At 40.2% G+C, this 21,921-nt stretch overlaps 1 protein-coding gene across 3 annotated transcripts; it reads right to left on the bottom strand.

The window, feature by feature from the left end:
- Window positions 1-1,426: 1,426 nt before the first annotated feature.
- cry3a (cryptochrome circadian regulator 3a) lies at window positions 1,427-18,310 on the bottom strand. Of its 3 annotated transcripts, none has more exons than XM_036579250.1 (15): window positions 18,142-18,310; window positions 16,346-16,517; window positions 9,788-9,896; window positions 9,517-9,659; window positions 9,007-9,191; window positions 8,576-8,664; window positions 8,150-8,290; window positions 7,487-7,798; window positions 6,588-6,739; window positions 4,364-4,566; window positions 3,693-3,785; window positions 2,771-2,878; window positions 2,533-2,631; window positions 2,144-2,307; window positions 1,427-1,562 (listed from the first exon to the last, which is right to left on the bottom strand). In XM_036579250.1, exons 2-15 carry the CDS (start codon window positions 16,501-16,503, stop codon window positions 1,557-1,559), a joined length of 1,962 nt encoding a protein of 653 aa, XP_036435143.1. In that variant the 5' UTR covers window positions 16,504-16,517; window positions 18,142-18,310; the 3' UTR covers window positions 1,427-1,556. The 3 variants fall into 3 exon arrangements, with proteins under 3 accessions (XP_036435143.1, XP_036435142.1, XP_036435141.1); XM_036579249.1 differs by having other exon boundaries at window positions 1,466-1,565; window positions 16,346-16,554; XM_036579248.1 differs by having other exon boundaries at window positions 1,466-1,565.
- Between the last annotated feature and the right edge of the window lie 3,611 nt (window positions 18,311-21,921).

Raw genomic sequence — 21,921 nt, 5'->3', positions numbered from 1 at the left:
ACAAAGAGTCAATTTACAATTTAAGGAGGCAATTTACAATTTACAGTCTATTTACAATAAACCGTAAGACTTGTTCACTATAAATCTGTAGTGAAGAATAGCCGTATACAGTTTAGCCTTCTAGATTCACACCTCAGTCTTAGCAGCGCTTCTTTGTGCTTCAGGCCCTGACGTTAGGCATCTGCTGGCTGAGGTCCGGCCCCGTTTGACCACGGAAAATACAAAAATACACTAGAGTCAGTCCAAGTTAGTCAGATGACCTTTACAACATGGATGCCTTTTGATTCTCTGAACACCACTGCACTATAAAACATCCTAGAATCATCTGCTTATGTTACATAGTTCTTTGTACACAAAACAGAAATGGCCAGATGGGCTACCTAAATACCCCTAACAAATCCGAATCATTAAAAAATGTACAGCAAAAATTTACAAATCAATTATCATTATCTACCATGCTACAGTGTCCAGGAATCTTTTTTCCATTTTACTATGTTCTGTTTGTTGTTCATATTTACGCACAGTTGAAACACTGATACATTCAACAGGGACTAACAAAATAATAATATACAAAATCCAACTATAAATCTTTTGATTACAAAAAATTAGCAATGTACCATTTTTTGAGAATTTGAGAAAGGAATTAGTCATGAAAAAAGTAGTAGTATATTCCAGTGTAGCTAGAATATGCATCCAACAACAGGCAGGTGCTGGTAGTAAAGGTCTCCTAACCGGCTGCATAAAAATACTCCTGAAAGACTGCCTACTTCAAAAATCTCTACATCCCACTTGATATAAAATGTTTCATGATACTATAGTAGGTATCAGTTTCCTGTAAATGGATGTGACATTTATGTACATGAAAGTAACAAAAAATGAAACATCTTAATATTTCAAAAAAAATTTGAGAGTGTGAATGGAATTTTTTCTTGATTTTGTCCTTAAATCATCCATTTACCCCTTTTCTGACCAAAAAACAAGTGCATTAATACTATACATGACCCAAAGTAATGCACCCTAACACCCTATACCATCCATCCATCCATCATCTAAACCGCTTATCCTTCTGGGTCGCGGTGGGGTGCTGGAGCCCATCCCAGCCGTCATCGGGCGGAAGGCAGGACACACCCCGGACAGGTCGCCAGTCCATCGCAGGGCAGACAGACAGACATACACATTCACACACTCACTCACACCTAGGGGCAATTCAGCATGTCCAATCAGCCTAACTGCATGTCTTTGGACTGTGGGAGGAAACCGGAGTACCCGGAGGAAACCCACGCAGACACGGGGAGAACAGGCAAACTCCACACAGAAATGACCCTGGTCACCCAGCCGGGAATCGAACCCAGGTCATTCTTGCTGTGAGGCGACAGCGCTACCCACTGCGCCACCGTGCCGCCCTACACCCTATACCCTCAGAAAAATTAAAAAATAGACCAAAAGGAACCTCTTTTTTTTTTTTACAAAGCTGGTTTTAAGAGATACACTTCACAATGTGCTGTGTTCAGTTGTTCAGTGCTGTGTTTGCTCACTTCAGTTGATGATATGTCCCTCTAGCTCTTCTGAGGAAAAACAAAGAGAAAAGAATATTTAAATATTACATACAAATACTTGTAATATGTAGTATATAAACACTGTTGAAATTTCTTCTTGTCGTTCATGCCACAGTCCATACAGTCCATACATATTAACTAAGCTGCAAAAACAGCCCATGTTGAACTCACTGTTTCTGTGATGTCATGGAAAACAATCCATTTACATATATATACCTATTCAGCCTACAGCAGCTTAGTCCCACCCACTCAAACTGAAGTGTTTTAGCCCAGACAGCTTTTTGAATGAGGCACAATAAAGTGCCGCAACCAGAACAAAGATCAGTCACATGTATCAGTTTTAAAGCCACAGTAACAAAAACAGCCTCTTTAATTTTAATAGATAAAGAACTGTGGAAAAATGGTCTTATAAAAATAAATAAATTAAATTATTAAAACAAATGAATTGATGTTTTTGGTACATGAAACCACACAAACGTTGTAGTGGACCTCAAGGAAAAAATACAAGAAAAATGTATGTACACACAGGCCATTTAAAACAACATGGCTATGAAATTAGTTGGAGATTAGAAGAGATTTTCACTTACCATACTAGGCTGGTTCCCGTTGGCTGCGTGGACAGAAGTGATTTCGGCAATTTGTCGCTGTAGCTTGTGAGAGGTGGAAAGGGTGTCGTCATCTCCTTCAGCGTCTCGTTCCGATTCTCTTTCCCTCTTACCTGTGACGCTTCCTCCTGTGTGAAGCAGACGTCCTGCAACAGCATTAGGAAGAAGGCCATTGGTCAAAAGTCTGAACAGAGCATTTTGTATTCAGGATTCATATTTACATTCATATGAACTCATAGACTCCAGATTCCAGTGCCTTCCCATTTACTCTGCTGTGATCCTTTTTGGACATTTTGATACTCATGACTTCGATGACTCTTTCCTGCTATATCAGTTTGTACTAAAACATTCCAACTCTCCTTGTCCCTTACCTGGATGCCGAGGACCTGACATCTCATGAGAGATTTTGGACTGGTAAAGCTGACTGCTGCTTGCAATGACCTGGCTGGAGTCTGGCATTTGGTGGTAGCCTAATGAATGATCAGGAAACAAACTTGTCTCATTATTATTGAAATCTTACAAAAAACAAAGGATGTTAATATTCATACCACATATGATTACCAGCAGAATAAGCCATAGTGAAATACAAATCATAGTCTTCAGTCTCACCTAGCTGCTGCTGAATCCCACTTGGTCCCTGATTCTCCTCACTGTCGAAGTTCAGCAGAATACTTCCACTCCTGTTACCACTGGCAACAGAGCTGCTCGACACAGGTGCTGTTGTAACAGTATAGGGTTAGTTAAAAAGGTATAATAACACGCTATTTTGTGATATTCTCAGTGGTTTCGTTGATTTAGCTTCCTCCATCTACTTACTGTATATAACTATTTACATACAGTATATTAAACTGTGAAGTACTGAGTCCGTCTTGAGGTATGACTGCGTGTCCATGTCTGTACATGAGGCCTCATGCATGTTGAGGTTGTGCTGGTACACCACTGTTGCCACAAGTTAGTTCATGAAATATTTTCCCTGCTAAATCTGCCCCAGTCAACAGTAAGTGCTATTATTGTGCAATGGAAACAGCTTAGCCATTAAGGGGTAGATCACGCAAACTCACAGAGCAGGGCAGGGCATCACTCACTATAGATTTCTAAACTGTCTCTGGAAGCAATATCAGTACAAGAACTGTGTGTCTGAGGCTTCATGAATTGGGTTTCCATGGCCAAGCAGCTGCACACAAGCCAAAGATCACTATGTGCAATGCCAAGAGTTGGCTGGTGTGGTGTAACAGGGGATGAACAGGAACGTCAAGTGTGAGCCAGGCCTTTTCGTCCAACATCAGTGCCTCACCTCACAAATGCTCTTTTGACTGAATGGGCACAAAGTCCCATAGACACTTTTCAAAATCTTGTGGAAAGCCTTCCCAGAAGGGTGGAGGCTGATATAGCCGCAAAGAGGGGCCAACTTCATCTTAATGTTCATGGTTTTGGAATGGGATGCCCGACAAACTGATGTAGGTGTGATGGTCAGGTGCCCACTAACTTTTGGCCTTATAGTGTAATTTCAAGGTAAGAAGATGAGTGTTACCTGGTGTGTTGGTCCCGGACTGCTGTTCTCCTGGAGAATAGGCCATGCCGTTCCCGTTCCCGTTATGTGTAGATGGCACTGAGGCCAGAAGTCCTTTTAAACCAAAAAACAGGCATCTCAGGAGAGCCAATATTACAGTGACAGACAACATTAAATGGTTAATTAACATGACAAACAGTCTTAATGTTCAGAATGTATCTCACTCACAAAGATTCTAGAGTCACAGGCTAACAGTCCTACTCTAGTCTCTTGACAACAGTCCAGTTTTGATCAGCAACTGGATGGACAATTTTTTATGTATTAAGCGAGAGGGAAATATCCAGTGACAGTGTTGATAAGCCAAGAAGTTTTTCTTAAAACAAAGACATTACTGTTGATTTGCAGAAGTCAGTGCAGTTTAGATAGATATATTTTCAGCTTGACATCGTAGACTGATGCATGCACAGATAATAAATGCAAAAATTAAGAGGTTTCCAAAAGCCGAAAGAACTGGCAGAATTTGTGCCACACAAATGGCACAATATCCCAGATAGACCTTAGAGGCAAAGAATAACAAATGCTGGAAGGCTTAAGGCATAATTTAAACGTATTTGCAAAGACCAAATATTATTTCTGTGAAGCTAGCTAGCAATGATGAAGCTCCAGGCCAGAGCTTATAGCTAAAATCTGACCTAGTCCTCTGTATCGGGAAAGTTGCTGGTAGATCTGCTTCATCCTCTCGATGTTAAGGCGGCTGGCCTCCGCATGGTTGACCATGGGTTTGGGGTAGTGGACTCCGATGATGCACTTCGCTGCAGCCTGTACTGAATCTGGGGCATTCCACGGATCATATATGTACTTGGCCGGAAAACCTCGGAGAACAGGTAAATAGCGTCTGGAAGGACAAGGAGAGATTAAACCGCAGAGTCTCATCATAGATACAGGAGCAGCTATGCGTAGTGGTGGTCAGGTTCCCAATGCAGAAAACATGAAGTTAGCGGAAGTAGCCAATATTAAAAAGGTGCAAGGGTTTCCAATGGCAAAAAGCTTTAAAATATGATTCAAATAGCAGTGCATTTGTTGCAACAAAGGAGCTTGTGTGAACTGCCACAGAAAATGGACTAGAGTGAAAAACACAACTGTCTCTTAGAGAAATAAAAATAAATGCATGCTTATAATACTCAAAAGACAGTCATAATGCGGCTTTGCAACAGCTGTGGCAACAATCGATGATGCTTAAGGCAGACTTTGTCCACACACCGTGACTCACTTACAGATGATACTTGCCATTTTACAATTCTTAAGCAAGTGTCACTACAACACCATAAGGAGACAATAAAAATGTCCAAGAGTGCAAGGTATTGCATTAAAGCCCTACTGGAAGTCAAAATGAATGTTGTTCTTCTGGGTCCCAGGGACAGTGAAAGGCCACCTACCTACATGTTCCACCTTACCAGAGCCAGGACAGAGGGTGGTCGATGGCACCACAACGTTTGCAGACAGGCGGTTTAAACCAACAGATCCTGCCTGTGCTGAGACACTACGGAGATTCCTACTATAACACGCATTAGAAAGCAGAGGCAGTGACCAACCCCTCCCACCCAGCCAGATCCAGCCAAACACCTCCCTCCCGCCCCTATCCCGCCTAACCTTTCGAATGTCAGGGTTGAGTAAGAGGTTCAGGTTCATTCCCTGCCCCTCGCACTGCTACTGATCGCTTTTGAGACGACAGTGATCCCAAGCCAAGGCAGAGAAACCTGCTAGCTGTCAAACAAGCAACACAGTATACTGTCCTCCGCTGCTGGGTGGCCCCCTCGTTTTGCCAAAAGGGACCACAACCCTTTCGCCAGGAACATTCACATCCTGCCTGGACAAGCGATGAAAAACAGAACCGAGGAAGGTTAGCATGGGCATTGGGTGTCTTTGGGAAGGCCACTACATGCAATCGAACACATTAAGCAGTTGTAGGAGTTTGCTGTTCAAACAGACTGAGATGTCTATGGACCTCTCAGTAGCACATGAGCACAAATGGAACTCTCAGCAAGTTCACTTAGATCTATAGTGATTGAGGCCAAGACAAAAAAGGCAAAAAAAAAAAAAGAACAGTACATAGTTGTTGCTCTCTTGCACAGGCAGGGCTGCATTTAACACCAAGAGCACCACTAAACATTTCAAAAAGAGTCTGATAAGGAGGAGTTGTCCAAAGCTAGATAGAAGTATTGTTATCCCCGGCTTTGGACCCCACCTCCCATCATGCCCTCTGGGAAATGCATTGTGGCTCTCTATGCATTAAATACAGGCCAGGCTTAGTATTTCCTTACCAAGCGGTTAAAATCCCTTTTGATGAAACGAGATGCTACCGAGCTAAAGAACAGGCTACTGTATTGCCCAGAGAAAAAGCATCAAGCTTCAACCAGAATCACAGCTAACAGGCTTCCAAATGCTTTGGCTAAGAATGGCTTTTGTCTTAAAAGCAATCAACCACAATTTCCAAAGGGGAAAGGGAAAGCTGAACTTTTCACCCAATCCCCGAAAAGACAACACAGAAACACAGCACAAACAGGCTTTCTGCTATTACGCTAATGACACATAATGCAGTTACTGTATTACTGTAGCAAGATGGTCTCTGATTGTATTACACAGTTAAGCAAGACAGGACAACAGAGTTAGGAACATTAAAAAAAATGACAAAAGTGTGTCTTATGGTTCTATAGCTTTATCTATACCTGATTGATTTTTGAAATGTGACTTACCCATACCATTGAAAATAAAGCTGAATATTTTGTGCCTGTTTCTATTTACCACACTTTGAATGAGGGCTGATTACTTATCTGTATTGTGGTCTTGCAGCAACAGCTCAGCTGTCGGTGTACTATCGACTACCTAGCAGTGTATGCATTTGGTAACATTACCAACCTAATGAAATCGCCGTTAGGGTCAGTGCGCCGACCAAAGCCCACCGGACAATAGCAGTGGAAGAACTGCTGAAAGAAGGAGCTACAGGAGAGCCACATCCAGCTGCCTGCATTCACACTCCAGTCAGCGTCCAATAAGAGCTCCTCAAACACCTGTCAATCACAACTACTATTACAGACTAGCCAGTCACATACAGGGCTTCACATCCATGTCTCCCAGCGACCATTAAACACTTCAGAAACTATTTACCATGACAACACGGCACAACCATTTCAGCATGATCAGACATGTACAGTCAAAACTATGGTTACACAAGTTTGGGGACACTAGTCTTTCTGTTTTAAGTAAGAAGTTCCCCACTGTCAACACAACCTACTTATTATCCACTCACCCTGCAAAATAAAACTCTAAGGTGGCTTCTCAAAGTCCACTATAACAGCTTGGAAAGTAAGAGAACTGGAGATGTCTCATATGGAAATCTATAGTTTTTCTGGTAAGTAGTAAATGCAGGGATTCATGAAATTATGTCAAGATTAGATAGCCAAGCTTTTTCAATATGAAAAGAAGACATACACTTTGGGTCAGACTTGGTGGTTGTATCCTGTAACCTAAAGATTCAAAGAGTGGTAAAATCATTGGATTTCTGTGGGATAATGGAGGAATGAGGGATAGGAGGATTAAATAAGTGCTAGGAGCATAAAATGCACTCATGTTATTTGAATATAAATTTGAACCTCTGTACCAAGTTTGATAGGTCTAGCATGAAAAAAGACATCACAATAAGATGAAGAAGAAAAAAATACATTTGACTATTTTACTTTGCAATAATAAAACATTTTTTTGGCTTCTTTAAAATGTTTGAAAATAAATATAAATTGCCCCACATATAAGCAAAGCACCTTCATGCCCTCCTCCCAGCTGATCCACAGGTCTCCTCGGGTGAGGAAGCAGGCCACAGCATGCCGGGCCAGGTGGTGGATCCAGCCCTCCTGCCTCAGCTGGGTCATGATGGCATCAATCCATGGGAAACCAGTCTTAGCCTCGGCCCACTTGGCCAATGCTTCTGGGTTTTTATCCCAGGGGATACGCACACAAATGGGGTTGCCCTCCATCTTGTCGAAGCGTGGGTTGGTGGTGGCAGCGGTGTAGAAAAATTCTCGCCACAGCAGCTGGCCATAGAGGGAGAGGGGAGGGGTGCTGGTCTTTTTCACCTGGAAAGTGAATTTGGGATTATAACGCTAACCTAAGCTTCACCCAGACAAAGTGCTGGTCCAAATTCTTAGTGTCCCTAATGCAAAGTAATACTTGCATAGATTTACTGTCTACAGCCTACAAAAAGACTTGTGGCTGAAGAGTCAACCATGATGAACCTGTGGAGCTTCAATGGGGCTATTATGAAAAAGTGGGCAGGATGAAAAGGGCTAAATATGTAAGATGCTCCAAGACTTCTATACTTCTGTTTTCAGAAATCGCCAGTTAATTATAATGATACTGCAAGTGTCTACTACAAAATATGTCCCTCAGGTTTGTGTACTCTGCACAGCTAAGTAGTTATGGAGTACCTTTCTGTAGAGGTCTGTAAGTTTGAAGTAAAAGAGGCGACAGGAGAGGCAGCCGAAGCGAAGGTACGGGCTCAGGCCTGTGGGGCTGGCCAGCAGGGAGTTGGCATTCATCCTTGGTCTCTCAAAGTTTGCTACCCAAGCCTGCCAGACACATGTGAAAAAAAATAGAAAAATGCAGAGACGCTTAATGAAGCAATATTTTTGAAAACCATCTGGATGTTCTGAAATGTGGCAGCCAAGCTGTACAGGCAATAGATGTCCAACAGATGTTCTTTGTGTTGATTCTAGCTCAATAACTGTGGCATGTACATTTTCCCTACATTCCAGCTTGCAGTCTGGTGCTTATGCCAAAGGCTTTGTGTAAGGAACCAACAATGACATGGTAAAGTGTTTGATATTTTAACTAATGTACTAGACATCCCATACCTTTCTCTCCAGATGTCTCTCAATCCTTGTTAACGCTTCAGTCTCTCCACCTGGCCAGACAGCAGAGGGCAGTCCTTCTGTGTCAAACCCTACACCCAAATTTAAACACGTCATTCAGACACGCTTAAGTATGACACTTTATATTAGGTAATAGGAAAAGACATCATGCTAGAATACGCTATTCTAAGAATTGGGGTCAATTTCATTTTAGTAAACAAAAGAGGCCAACTAAAGTTCCATTTCACAAAGTCAAAATGGTGTTGAGGAAATAAGTTGAGTAGGAGGACCACATCTGAAGCTTCTCCTCTTTACCATCTGATGTCTTATAAAAGATTAAAGACTTACAGTTTAGGTGTTTATCTTTTAGAAAGGAAGCACAACTAGAGCAAGTAAAACAGAATTCATGCAAAGTTACATTATCTATATCTCACCCAGCTCTTCCAAAGAAGGCACGCCATATTTTTCCCCATGGTCTTCAGACACAGGCGTGACGCAGCAGCCCATGAGAGCACTGGACAAGGTCTCCACTGGCATCTCTGGTGGATCCATGCGGCTGATTAGCGTCTGGAAACGCTTGTAGGTGAGGGGCGGCTGACCACCATTCAACTCAGTGATTCTAGAAGATAATACAGAGGAAAAATGAGCAGGTAAGTAAATAGGAGACCATTTTTGTAGACCAGAAAGAGGACTTGTCTAAGATTTTCCCTTACATACTGTACTAAATATTACAAAATGTCTGATAAACAAGCCATAAAAGCGTTCTAGACTAAGCTGTGTCAGCAAAACGACCTTCAGATGAAAAAAAGTCACTGTGTATCTCATTTATAGTTGCTCATACCTCATTTATATATTGCTGTGTCATTTAAGCAACATCAATAACATAACAGACTAACGTAAGACATAAGAATAAAAGAATATACAAGAATAAAAGAAGCTCCTACTTGTCCAGATTGTACAGTGTATGTGAGATCTTGACGATGACTTCCACCCCAGCCTCCATCGCAAGCTTCTTAATGGCAGCATCCCGCTCCTTCCCAAATGGTTCTGAGTCATACTCGAAAGTCAACCTGGATATTTCCCACTCCTGAGAAGTGGAAAACAAAGAGGAGGTACTCAATTAATCAAAGAAAATTCTGTTAAAGTTTCTGACTCATAGAGGTATGAAAATCAGAGGGTGGTTTTTAGGAGTCACTTAAAGACAGTGAATTTCACCTTGAAGAGACGTGGGAAAACATTGGCTGGTTGACCTCGAATGACAAAAAGGCGGGAATTGAGTTTCCGGAGATTGGAGTCGAGATCATCTAGGCACTGAAGGAGAAATCTGCAAAAACAAACACAGATACAAATCCTTGTCGTTCAGAAACCACACAATCCATCCTCAGTGTATTTCAGAATTGCCTCCAAATATATTACTGAAATACAATATTAAAATCTTAAATAATTCAATAATGTCTGTGACCTGTGAATCATTAATTGGTACTAATTTATTACATCTGTGATACAATATCTGAAAAACAGGAAAAATTCAGATTGAACAACATTGTTCTAGTCTATAATGTGTTGTCCCATATCTTCTGTATGATGACACACTGGTCACAACATACTGGCATACCTGGTCATTCATTTAAATAATACAATTCATACTATTATAACTCTACTAACAAAATGAAAAAATATATTAGTGTAAAACAAAAGCTGAAAAACAAAACACTCTATTATAGACACCACATAATGTCACTAGATAGCAAAATGGGGGTATTCATGGATTAAAAATATATAATGTCCCAAGCTTCATAGACAATATACATTTTTAAATTTTAATTATGATGTACAGTTATGCTTTTGCTCACTCTTAATCTACAGCCTTTACTAGAACAGTTAACTGCTGAGTAGGCATACATTCTTTACATTACCACACTACCCACTAGTGTCCAACAGTTGTACTGCAAGTCAAAAGAATCAGAACACATTGCGGAAGTGTGAAATGCAGACCATGCAGGTCTGTTAAAAACCTCAGTGGCTGCACATGCAGCTCCATCTTGTCTCTGGATTTAACCCTGGAGCTGTTCTATAAACAGCCTACCCATTCCTGGCAGGCTGGAATCTAACTTCACATCTGCTTGTGTACAGCTTGACTCAGCAGCTGACAAATGTACAGTTCAGAGGGTGCTCTGGGTTTCCACCTGTCAGGTAAATCTTAAGCGTCTGAACAAGCCACAATTAACTTTTAATCTCTGTTTAATTGAGATGGTAAAACATAAGAAGACAAATTGGGGTGTGGGTTACAGGTGGCAAACAAGATAAGACGAGTGTTCCTAGCTTGCTTCAAAAAAGAACATGTGAAAGAGCATACAGTGCAGGCCCTAAGTAGCACTGATGTAAGTTTCTTGTTTTGGCACTACAGACCAGCACCATGAGGACTTAACTATGAAGTTAAAATACAGAATGTCGATTTAGAGGCACATACATCCAATTCAACCATGTAGAAAATCCTACGGTCCTTTTATATTGTGTTTTCATGTTATAATTGACCAATAAACAGAGTAACTCAGGCAAACGCCACTGCATCATTAGCTCATGCGAATGAAAGTATGTTAACTGAGGCATAGAACTGGTTGTAGATTTGTATCCTGACATGTACAGAAGTACCTTAACTGCCCAGAATCAACCAAATGAACAAAAACAAAAAGACAGTGCTTTACCTTGCAGCAGTGTCCACACACACAGACACACACACACAAACATATATATATACATACATACATACATACATACATCATCTAAACCGCTTATCCTTCTGGGTCACGGTGGGGTGCTGGAGCCTATCCCAGCTGTCATTGGGCGGAAGGCAGGATACACCCTGGACAGGTCCCCAGTCCATCACAGGGCAGACAGACAAACATACACAGTCACACACACACTCCTAGGGGCAATTTAGCGTGTCCAATCAGCCTGACTGCATGTTTTTGGAGTGTGGGAGGAAACCGGAGTACCCGGAGGAAACCCACGCAGACACGGGGAGAACAGGCAAACTCCACACAGAAACGACCCTGGTCGCCCGACGAATCGAACCCAGGCCATTTTTGCTGTGAGGCGACAGCGCTACCCACTGCGCCACCGTGCCGCCCTATAGATATGAATTACTATGCAAAAGCTTCTGGTGTTTTTAGAACGATGACTGACCAACACAGAGTGCAGACCTCATCACTGAATGTGTTTGGGATTAATTGGACCACGAGAAACTGAACTTTGGAAGTGCAAAAAAATATCCCTGCAGATTTCCTTAAAAAAATTAAAGCAAGTCTCTCAAAGGATGGACGTTTAAAATAGTGAATAATTTGATATTGTATGTATTAAATATAAACCAAAAACAAAACTGCCGAGTTGCTTATGGACCACAGTGTATGATAATACAGTTAATGCTTATTCAAAAAAAAAAACAAAAAAAACAACTCCATAAGCTTCTGCTATACAATTGCTGCACGTGCAGATCACAGAGTCATTAGCGCTCTAATTCATTTGTTCGAGGTCAGGACATGCCCCCCTGGCCTGGTTAACCTTGTACCTGTGTCTATGTTCTGGCTCAAGTGTTCAGACTGAGCCCAAAGTCAGACGGTCTGCTAGCAAAGCCCTGATTAGAGACCAGACAGTAAAGCTGCCCATGCTCCAAATACACGACTAGCCACCCAGCCGGCATACTTCCACATACAACTCCCCTATCATCACTAACACACATGTAGCTTATTAAAAGGTCATTAGCAGCCCTTGTACTTGTATTATCTTCATACAAGTGACCAACTGTTTTTATTCACTGGCGTGCCATATCTGTGTAATGCCACCTCTCAGTACTTTAGGTAAAACAGGTAAAAATGGTGTGGAATGGACTAGATACACCGGTTGCTGATTTTCGTTTCTTTTTTCATCATGGATCACCATATGTAGTTTTATATAATGATTATATACTAGCAGCAGTTAATGTATGGGTTACAGTGGCAGTTTTATGTGTAATGAATAAAGGAATGAACAGATAGGGATGTATGTGTACTGCCAGCCAGGTCCAGACCACTGTGATCTCGGGAATCCAGTGATGACTGAACGACAGGCAAACCGAGCTGCTCCTCCTTTACAGGCTGTCATAACACTTTATGTTTTACTTTTGTTTATTAGCATTGTTCTCAGCAACATATTTGCCACTGACATAGACTGTGACCTCTGAAGAGACTATTGAAAAACCCATTTTTCTAGCCCTTTGCTCAGTCATACATCATCCCTTATGTAACTGTCCTGGCCTACATATCAGCGCGCAGGCGTGCAGCCACTGGAGGGCATAAAATTAGCCTAGTGACCTGCTTTCAACTATAACAACACTGCATACACCTTCTAGGAGAAAAGAATAATTGCCATTTCTGGCACTAGCTCCTCTGGGACATGCAACAGTCTGACACTAAACAGTACAATTGAATGGATTTTGTCTTTAATTGAAGAAAAATTAATAGATATTAAAGTAGAAATGGGACAAAAATGGGTGTGCTCATATTGTTCAGACACAACAAAGCAAATCTCTTCTGGTTGGCCACAATATGTTTCTGCAGTTGACGCACCAAGGCATCACACGATCACGCTTTTCACCCTCCAATGGACAGCCATACAGAGTATGACATTTAGGGCAGTATTTACATTATTGCTTTCTCGCTGCCACCTACTGCTTGATGTTACTTAAAGTTTGTTAAATGGAGACTAAAATGGGTCAAAGAGCACTGAAAACATCAAAAATAATGCCCATAAAGTCAACGAATTAGATCAAAACATCCCCCTTTTAGTTTTACCAACAGTAATTTGACAGATTTACCAGTGGCTTTGTTTAAAACAGGTGCATTTCCTATTCACGCACCCCATTAATGACACCCAAACATAGGAATTCTATATTTATGTACAGCATTTGAGGTGTATAAATATCACTTTTCATTGCATTCTGATTTACTCTCATACATAATTGGTGTCATAAAAGCTCATCTCTAAAAGTGTAACTGTATTGGGTTTATGATGTATTAATGGAAATTAATTAGTTCATAAACACCTTAAAATCATTAATACACCATTATAACAGCACGAGAGGGCAACAGTGATGTTATACCTAATGAATATGAATATTTGATAAAGCTGACAGGTTTAATGTAGTCTGATGGAGAAGACAATATAAAATTAGTAACCAGCAGGATCTCAGGTTTAACAGTAAAAATTAATGTGGACTCACTATTTGGCAAGCAACAGGTCACTGGTGCTTTTATTATTTATTATACTTCTTATTAATGATTTTTTAAAGTGTTGATGATGTAATTAATAAGCATTAATAATAAAGGGTAGTCTCACATCTCATATCTCCAAAAACTTTACATGAGAAACACCTAATTAGTCATTTTGGGCCATTTCTATTAGTCTTTTCAAAATTTTGAAAGAAGAAAAAACTGTAAAAAGATACAGAATGGGAAGGAGAAAACAGTTCTTAGTATACATTAATGCGAAAGTACATTACATGTAATCTCTCTTGGTCCACTCAAAACAAAACAAAAAAAGTTGTGAAGATTTGATATGACAGCAACAACACAGAGAAACTCATGCTTTGTTAAGGTTCTTTCATATGTCAGTTGTGAATGCATTTCAAAAACTTCATTATTAATATTCTAAGTAGAAACGGGGCAACCCATAAGAAGAGAAGTGTCCAATCTTATCCGCAAGGGCCAGTGTGGCTGCAGATTTTCATTTCAACAAAGCAGGGGCTCACAAGATCAACTGTTAGAAGACTTAAACCAAACTGATTAAACAAGCAGAATCAGGTGTGCTTCTGCTTGTTTGGAATGAAAGCCCACACTGGCCTTTTGCGGATAAGACTGGACACCTCTGCATTAGAAGAACAGCTGACAAATGCAGCTTGTTCTAGGTTAGAGTGCAGGTAAGGCACAGGTTAACTTGTAGGTGTGGGTAAGACTGAGCAGATCCAAGACTGCTAAATCCTCTCTTCATTCAACAGGTGTGTCCTGTGCTTAAATAAGACCGGGATGGCCATCTGCACACCTGCAGCTGATGCGACAGACCTAGTCACAGGTGCATTAGTTTTAAATCTGGTAAACTGACTTTTAAAGCAGACCAAAATAGCCCATTCAGAAGATGATTAGAGATGAATGGCATGGTCAGTGACAGACCGCCTCAAGTTTGGACTGACTGATTCCCAGCTTTTCCACAACAGCATCTGCTGCTCTGTTACTTGGCCTACATTTCAAAAGAATCAGTGTCCATTCTGGCACTACAGTCATCTTCATTTGGAGAGATTTCTTTGTGGGTGTGTGCTTAAAAATAGTAGTGCATGTATCTATTGATCAGTGGGACCGCAGCAGATCTGTGGCATTATCTGTTTTTAGCTTAAAGCCAACCTGCTGTGCTGAATGTCAGAAAGCACTTAAGTGAAACTAGGCGGCGGTGGTCAATTAGTGAGTCAAAGAAACTAATCTGTAATCTCGAACCTGTGTGTTTTTGTGTGTAACTGATAATGAAATAATGCTGTCGGATGATTAAATAATGATATTGATATAGAATCATCTGTCTATTGTGTGATGAACACTTTGTATAACTGATTTTGAAACACATTATGGGAAAAATCCTGGCAAAACTCTATAAATGGAGGAGAAAGGCTAAAACCTGTGCTGCAGGTTTTCATTTTCATTAAGCAGAAACACAACTGTTTCTACTTGTTTAATCTAATGATCTCAGTCTTCAAACAATCGATTAGTTATGTGAGGTGTGAAAACCAGCCATTTACTGATAAGACTGGTGACCCCTGGTTTAGGCTAGTGCACAATTCTTTTCATATAAGTCATGTGCGTTAACAAAAGAAGGTGTGCAGATATGGCCTAATATATGAAAGAGATATCTTAGTGTTAAAACATGTTTAGATTTTGTCTTGTGATTTTTAATAGATTTGGAGAGTTGGTTTTATATCATTTGAAAACAAGTGTGCCATGTGGGATGCTTAGGAAATACCAATAGGTACTGCCAAAAGAATGTCATTTATGTAAGGTGTGTACTGGACCAAAGGTCAACTCATATTTCAGGTTTATGCAACAGTGGGGTCATTCACTGACAATCATTACCAACAAATCAAAATATATTCGAATAAATCCATTCAGTTCATGAAAGTTAATGCCTTTTACTACAAGGAGATTGAAAGATCCACCTGGACAGACCTAAATGTCAGTCTGTGATTCCTTTATTTATGTAAGCATAATGTAACACATGCAATGTCACATAAGCAACACGTAGTTCTTCTCATTTTACCATTGAACCATTGTCTAATAGAAATTTTATACAACTTCCACTCATTCTGGCACAGAAACCTTTCATTATTCAAAAAATATTTTAGGAACCTCTGAATGATCCAGTAGTAATATCAGTTTCCCTGTTTTCCAGAATGACCCTGTCTACTTGCAGCACTTTTATTAGAAGCACTACATTTGAATGAGAATTGCAACATCTCTCTTGTCTTCTCTGCAACATCTCTGTTTGTGTGTCTGAAACAACTCTGCAGTGCTCCTTAAGCTCTGTGTGGGTTTTACAGAGAAGACAGCAACAGAGAGATGGCAAATATAACTGAGCTAATTTTAGAGGCAACCACTTTGGTACATACAGAACTGGGTGTTTTAATCATAGAACACAGCAGGAACTTTATACTACAGAAGGCTTTCATTGGACATGACGAAAAGTCAGAGACACACTTACCTCCACCTGTTGACCCCAAGGTTGGAAGACCCGGCGAACCAGGGGTCCAAAAAGTACACACAGCGGATGGTGCCTGCACCCCGCACTGCCTCCTGAAGTGCAGGGTTGTCATGGAGACGCAGGCCCTTCCGAAACCAGTGGATGGAATTTGGGGCCATTTTCAGTGTGTCACCTTTTCATGATAAAGAATCAGGACAAGAATCCATCAGCTGAAACAATCACACAGATCGAAGAGGCTGAAATGAGGCATCAGGTTTAACCTCTTAAGCTTCTTTGCATGTCCACATCCTAAGGCTTATTATTCAGTGAAAAGTGAACCGACCCATGCTCATGAAAATTCACTGGATCATATCACATTGATCATGGGTTTAAAAATGCCTGGCATCCAGACACAAATCAGTCTTCTGGGATAAGTCACCATTGCCTGTTATAGGAATGAAGCCTACAGCACACCCAACAGACAAAAATGACGCACTTGGAGTAACTTCTAAAACTTGCGCAAGTAAATATAAGTTTGTGCAAAGAAGAACACGCAGTTGTCTGCAAAACTTTGAACACCCTTGGTCAAATTACATGTTTTGATTTTCTATGCAAAAATAAGTTAACACAGCCTCTATAAGGAATAAACTTAAATATGCCTTTTTCTGCAAAATTTAGAGCAAAGTTTCTGTTTATTTGTTGAGTTTAACATATTGGAAAAAAACATAAAACATAAATATAAAATGTGCCACAGTTTTTCCACAGGTCACAGTAAATGTGTATAGAGTGTAGAGGATGTGTATTCATTTTCACTTGGAAAATGAAAACATAAAAAAAAGACCAGGGCCAAATTTTTGCATACAACTGTATTACAATGACCTTTAAGACATCAGAAATAATCAGTTCTGCTCAAGTCTTTTTTCCTTTCTTTGTGTTTTCCATGGTGACTAGGGACTCCTCCAGCTTCTTCTGACATTTACGCTGTCCATCTGAGCTATCTGTCGCCTTTCTTATTCTGTGACATTCAATTATTGGCAGATTCCACATCTGACTCACAGGACTGACACAACAGTGATGTCCACATTGGAAGACACTCAAAATGGAGATTCCACAATGTTAACAGTTTGTGGAATAATGTGGCAAAAATGAGCAATCAGCTCCATTCAAGAGAATCTAGCTAATAATCCATTCAAACTCTAACACTATGTTACGTTGAAACACTGCTAGACTGTTGGGCAATTTAAGGGATAAGGAATCAACTAACAGCTCACTAGATATACATGCATTACAGTCTCCATGTAATTCAGTTAAGAGTCCTAATTACAGAACAAAGGAGAATTATGTTTAATGTTGTCTCTATCTTTACACCACGCTTAAACTTATCATCAAGTAATAGCAATATGAAGCAGTGTATGTTTCACTACTGTTTATCATTTTCGTAAAAAGATGCTAGCTAAGTACGGATGCTAAGTCCTTTCTCAGAGCGGCCAGCCACAGGTCTCTACAGCACAGAGCATCTTGGAGTGGAAATTAGGTCAGTCCTAACTAGGTGAAACTGACGAGACTACCTGGGTAAACACTCATGTTGTAAAGTCGTCTGGAGCCCCAGTACCTTCACAAAATATCGAGACGGTCACTACAATGTTCAGCAAGCATGTATTGACTTTGTGGACAGCGTTACTATAAAACTTTAACATAAAAATAGCGGTGAAATTGGGTCACCGACGCGCGAGTTATGTAACCTAACTATGGCACTGCGTTTTTTTTTTAACGGACGCCATATCTTTTGTCAAAAATAAGTGCAACGGATACATTACCTTTAAATGTTATGTCAATCCTGAAGACAAGACCATCTCTTCCCACAGTATTTCGGGGAACACCACTCACAAAGCTGCGGATGTACCTCTTACCCCTCCGGGGTGCTCGTTTCTGTCTGACTCGCCTGACCAGCTCAGCGCCACTCTCCCTCTGACGCTGTTGGACTAAGGGCCAAGCCGCCTCTGATTGGTTAAAGCGATGTCACGAGGCAAGTGCACGCTCACGTTTAGGAAGCGTGGAGTGTCACCGAGGCAACGATGGCTGGCCTCAAACTGCTCCCTAAGCCCTACGTAGTGTACTTAATAGCAAATGAAAGAGTTCCGTGCACTAACTATATGTCTATCCGGGAGGCATTGGGGATTGAGCCCTTGAATTTTCCAGCGGGCCTGTGAAGCGTGCTGCCTGTCCACCAGCTACGTGCGCAAGTGTTCAGTACAAATCTTCAAATGTTTCTGATTTATGAGTTAAGCATTTATCAGTTTACATTATTGTATATTGTAAAAGCTTCCCCCGAACGTATATTTATATATCTCAATAAGTCGATTGATTTAAGTAATTCATTCATTAATTAATTCACTCATTCAACGTTTGTTTGTTTTTTATCGCGACACTGTTGTCACTGTCACTGTCTGAAATAAAATGATGTAGTATATAAAAGTATATAAAAGAGTTTGATGTAGTATATAAAAATGTTGAAATGTTCCCCAGTTCTTACATTTTAAATATGGAAATTAAGCTGCTAAAACAGCCTGTTTTTAATTCATTGTTTTTAAGGTCGTTAAAACCCATATTTACATGTATCTGAATATTCAGTTTACAGTAGTTTAGCCCCGCCCACTCACGCTGACGTTATTAGGTGTCTTTCAGTCCAGACTGCTTTTTAAATGAGGTGCAGTATATGACAGCCTATCAGAACAGAGGCGATTTACATATAACAGTCTTAAAAGCACAGTAACAAAAACAGCTTGGTTAATTCTAAGGCATAAAGAGAGGTTGGAAAATGGTCATGTAAAAATGAATTACTCTGCAGCGTCATCAAAACAGTGGTTGAGTGACACTGGAGGTTACTTCCCATTCCAGAGTTCTGTGTAGGCAGCTTAGCCATGTTATTGATATTTGGTGTAACTTCCCTGGGGCAAAATGAGTTAACAGACCCAGATCTATCTTCATGATTCCAACCTCACAGAATTTGCATTCAAATGCTCCTGAAAAGTTCAATTATGAAAATATATGACATACTCCGTTGTCAGTATATAAAATATATATGGCATAATCCCATCTGATTTGTCAGTGAGAAGAGTTAGTCATTACAGCAGGGCATTGAAGCACTGTCCCTTTCAAACTGATATGGGGTCCTATAAAACTGCATTTAATCCTTAGGCATCCTTGTTCAGAAAGCATTGCCTTTGGGGTCTCACTGACTAAGCAGCCTTTCATGTAAGGGGGGGGTTACAGTGCTGCTTGAAAGTGTATGAAGCCTTCATCATTTTATGAATTTCTACAGAAATGTGACCTAAAATATGCTCTTCATTTAACTTATAACACTAGATAAAAAGAGCACAATTAAACAAATAACACACAAATATATAATTTTTCATTGATTTATTTAACAATGTGATCCAACATTAAATGTCTTTGTTGGCAAAAATATAAGAACATCTGCTCTCGGTAACTAGTGTGACCCCCTTAAGCAGCAGTGACTTCAATCAAACGGTTCCTATGTCTGTTGATCATCCCTGCACACTGACTTGGAGTAATTTTGGCCCATTCCTCCTTACTGAGCTGCTTTAACTTTGTTATCTTGGTGGGCTTGCATAAACCTTAGGTTCTGCCTCAACATATCTATCAGATTAAGATCTGGACTTGGACTCAACATTTCTTCTGCTTCAGCCATTCTTTATAGACTTACTTGTGTTACTAAAGTCATTGTCTTTCTGCAGGACCCACCTTCTGTGGGACGCTCTAACATTCTCCTGTAGAATTTCTTGATACCTTCCAGAATAACATTAAATGATGGCAAGCTGTCCTGGTCCAATAGCAGCACACTAGCCCTAAACCACGATACTGCCACCACTGTCTTTCAAAGTTTGAATGATGTTCTTATGGTATTGGTTTTGAATAAATCTTTATCGTCAATAAATAGAATAATCATTTAAAATTAGTTGGATGATCTGAAACATTTAAATGTGACAAATTAGCAAGAATAATAGAAATTGGGTGAGGGGCACATACTTTTTCACAGCACTGCATAAACTCACAAAAATCAGTGTATATTTTAGCAGTGTTTGTATACTGAATATTTCTAAAAGCTTATACAATTTTGTGCTGTGGGTGGGAATATGATTGAGTACAGTTTGCAAGATAGGCAGGTGCATAGGTTCGAGAAGAACATACGTAGTTTCTTGTTCATAGACATTAAACAGGAATTTGGCCTTGCTTTTAATAGCTGTCAGTTCAATGGAGCTCTAAATTAAGATCTTTGAAAGGCCACAGAGGCAAACACAGTATTTCTTGCTAAATGAGAACTTCAAGAAAAGTTGCTGGGAGTGAAGATGGCTGTGCACGTGGGTCATCCTAACATAGGTTAGTCGGTAGTGCTCACCACTGAATATAGAACAGGCTTAAATTTGCAATTGCTAAAGGAAGCTAGTTAATGCTAGCATGACCTTTACACATTACATGACATTAGAGTCAGTCAGCAAGCTTCTGAGTACAATGTGTTGTATCAAATTTGGAAATATCTTTTAAATACATATTTCTGGACACACTGAGGGGAAAATTAATCTATAGCCTGTTAACATGTTTTAGCCAACTTTAATTTAACATATGGGAAAATATATTGATCTAAATCAGGCATGTCAAACTGGGGACCTTCCAGGCCAAAGTGCCGCAGATATTAATGTTTACCCTCATCTAACACCCTGAATTCAGTTCATGAAGGCCATGCTAATTGGTTGAGTTGAATCACGCAGCGTGCTAAAGTCTGCAGTGTTTTGGCCCACAAGACTAGAGCCTGACACATGATCTGAATGTTGATTTTATTGTTATATGGTTGTATATAACTACACATTCACACTCATGCACACAATCACCTTTCAAAGACTTTCATGGGTTTACCCAACACACACAACCATTCTAGTTTGCTTAAATGTGAATTTCTTAATTGAATGAAAACTCAATTAAAATCTGACTTCACATTCCTTGTTTTTTCCTTTATTTCCAATTTACATTAATTAAAATCGTAACAAAACCAGGATGGAAAAAAGAGAACAAACAAAAAAAAAGATCATAATAATATTAATTAGAACAAAAATATACACACCCTCACGCAAATGCACACATCCTGCTCGGGACACCGTTGCTATGGGAACTGAATAATGGCTCTTCCAAAGGAGCCCCTCCTTTGATTATTCCGCTTGTTCTGCGTCCTCAGAGCAGGCTGTGTGAGTTGGGTGAGGCTCGTAGGGAGAGGGTGTGGGGAACTTGGGGAATAATGACTGACAGATTTAAACTAATAGCACCTTCTGAAGATGGACTGAACCAAGCCAGGACATGTCCTTCTGTCTTAGATCCTCCTGATCTACTGATGATGAGTTCACATCCGGATTATAACTTTGGTTTTCTTTTTCGTTGTGAGGTAGCTTTTTTATATAAAAATGAAGATAATACAAATAAACAAAACCAGAAATATCGTCCAAATTTATTTTACTTTTTCTCTTTTGTAATGGGACCAACACTTCCTAAAATGGGCAGTCAAGGGGAGAATAATGGAGCACACT

This window comes from Colossoma macropomum, unplaced genomic scaffold (assembly GCF_904425465.1).
Source record: "Colossoma macropomum unplaced genomic scaffold, Colossoma_macropomum, whole genome shotgun sequence".
NCBI lineage: Eukaryota > Metazoa > Chordata > Actinopteri > Characiformes > Serrasalmidae > Colossoma > Colossoma macropomum.
This window is presented reverse-complemented; position numbering and strand designations above follow the sequence as displayed.

Coding starts and splice junctions, on each gene's coding strand:
- cry3a (XM_036579249.1), bottom strand. CDS start 16,503: ATGGCCCCAAATTCCATCCACTGGTTTCGGAAGGGCCTGCGTCTCCAT. Junction 8,291..8,575: donor AGAGACATCTGGAGAGAAAG/GTATGGGATGTC, acceptor TGTGTCTGGCAG/GCTTGGGTAGCAAACTTTGA. Junction 4,567..6,587: donor CCTAACGGCGATTTCATTAG/GTTGGTAATGTT, acceptor TTGTCCTTCCAG/ACGCTATTTACCTGTTCTCC.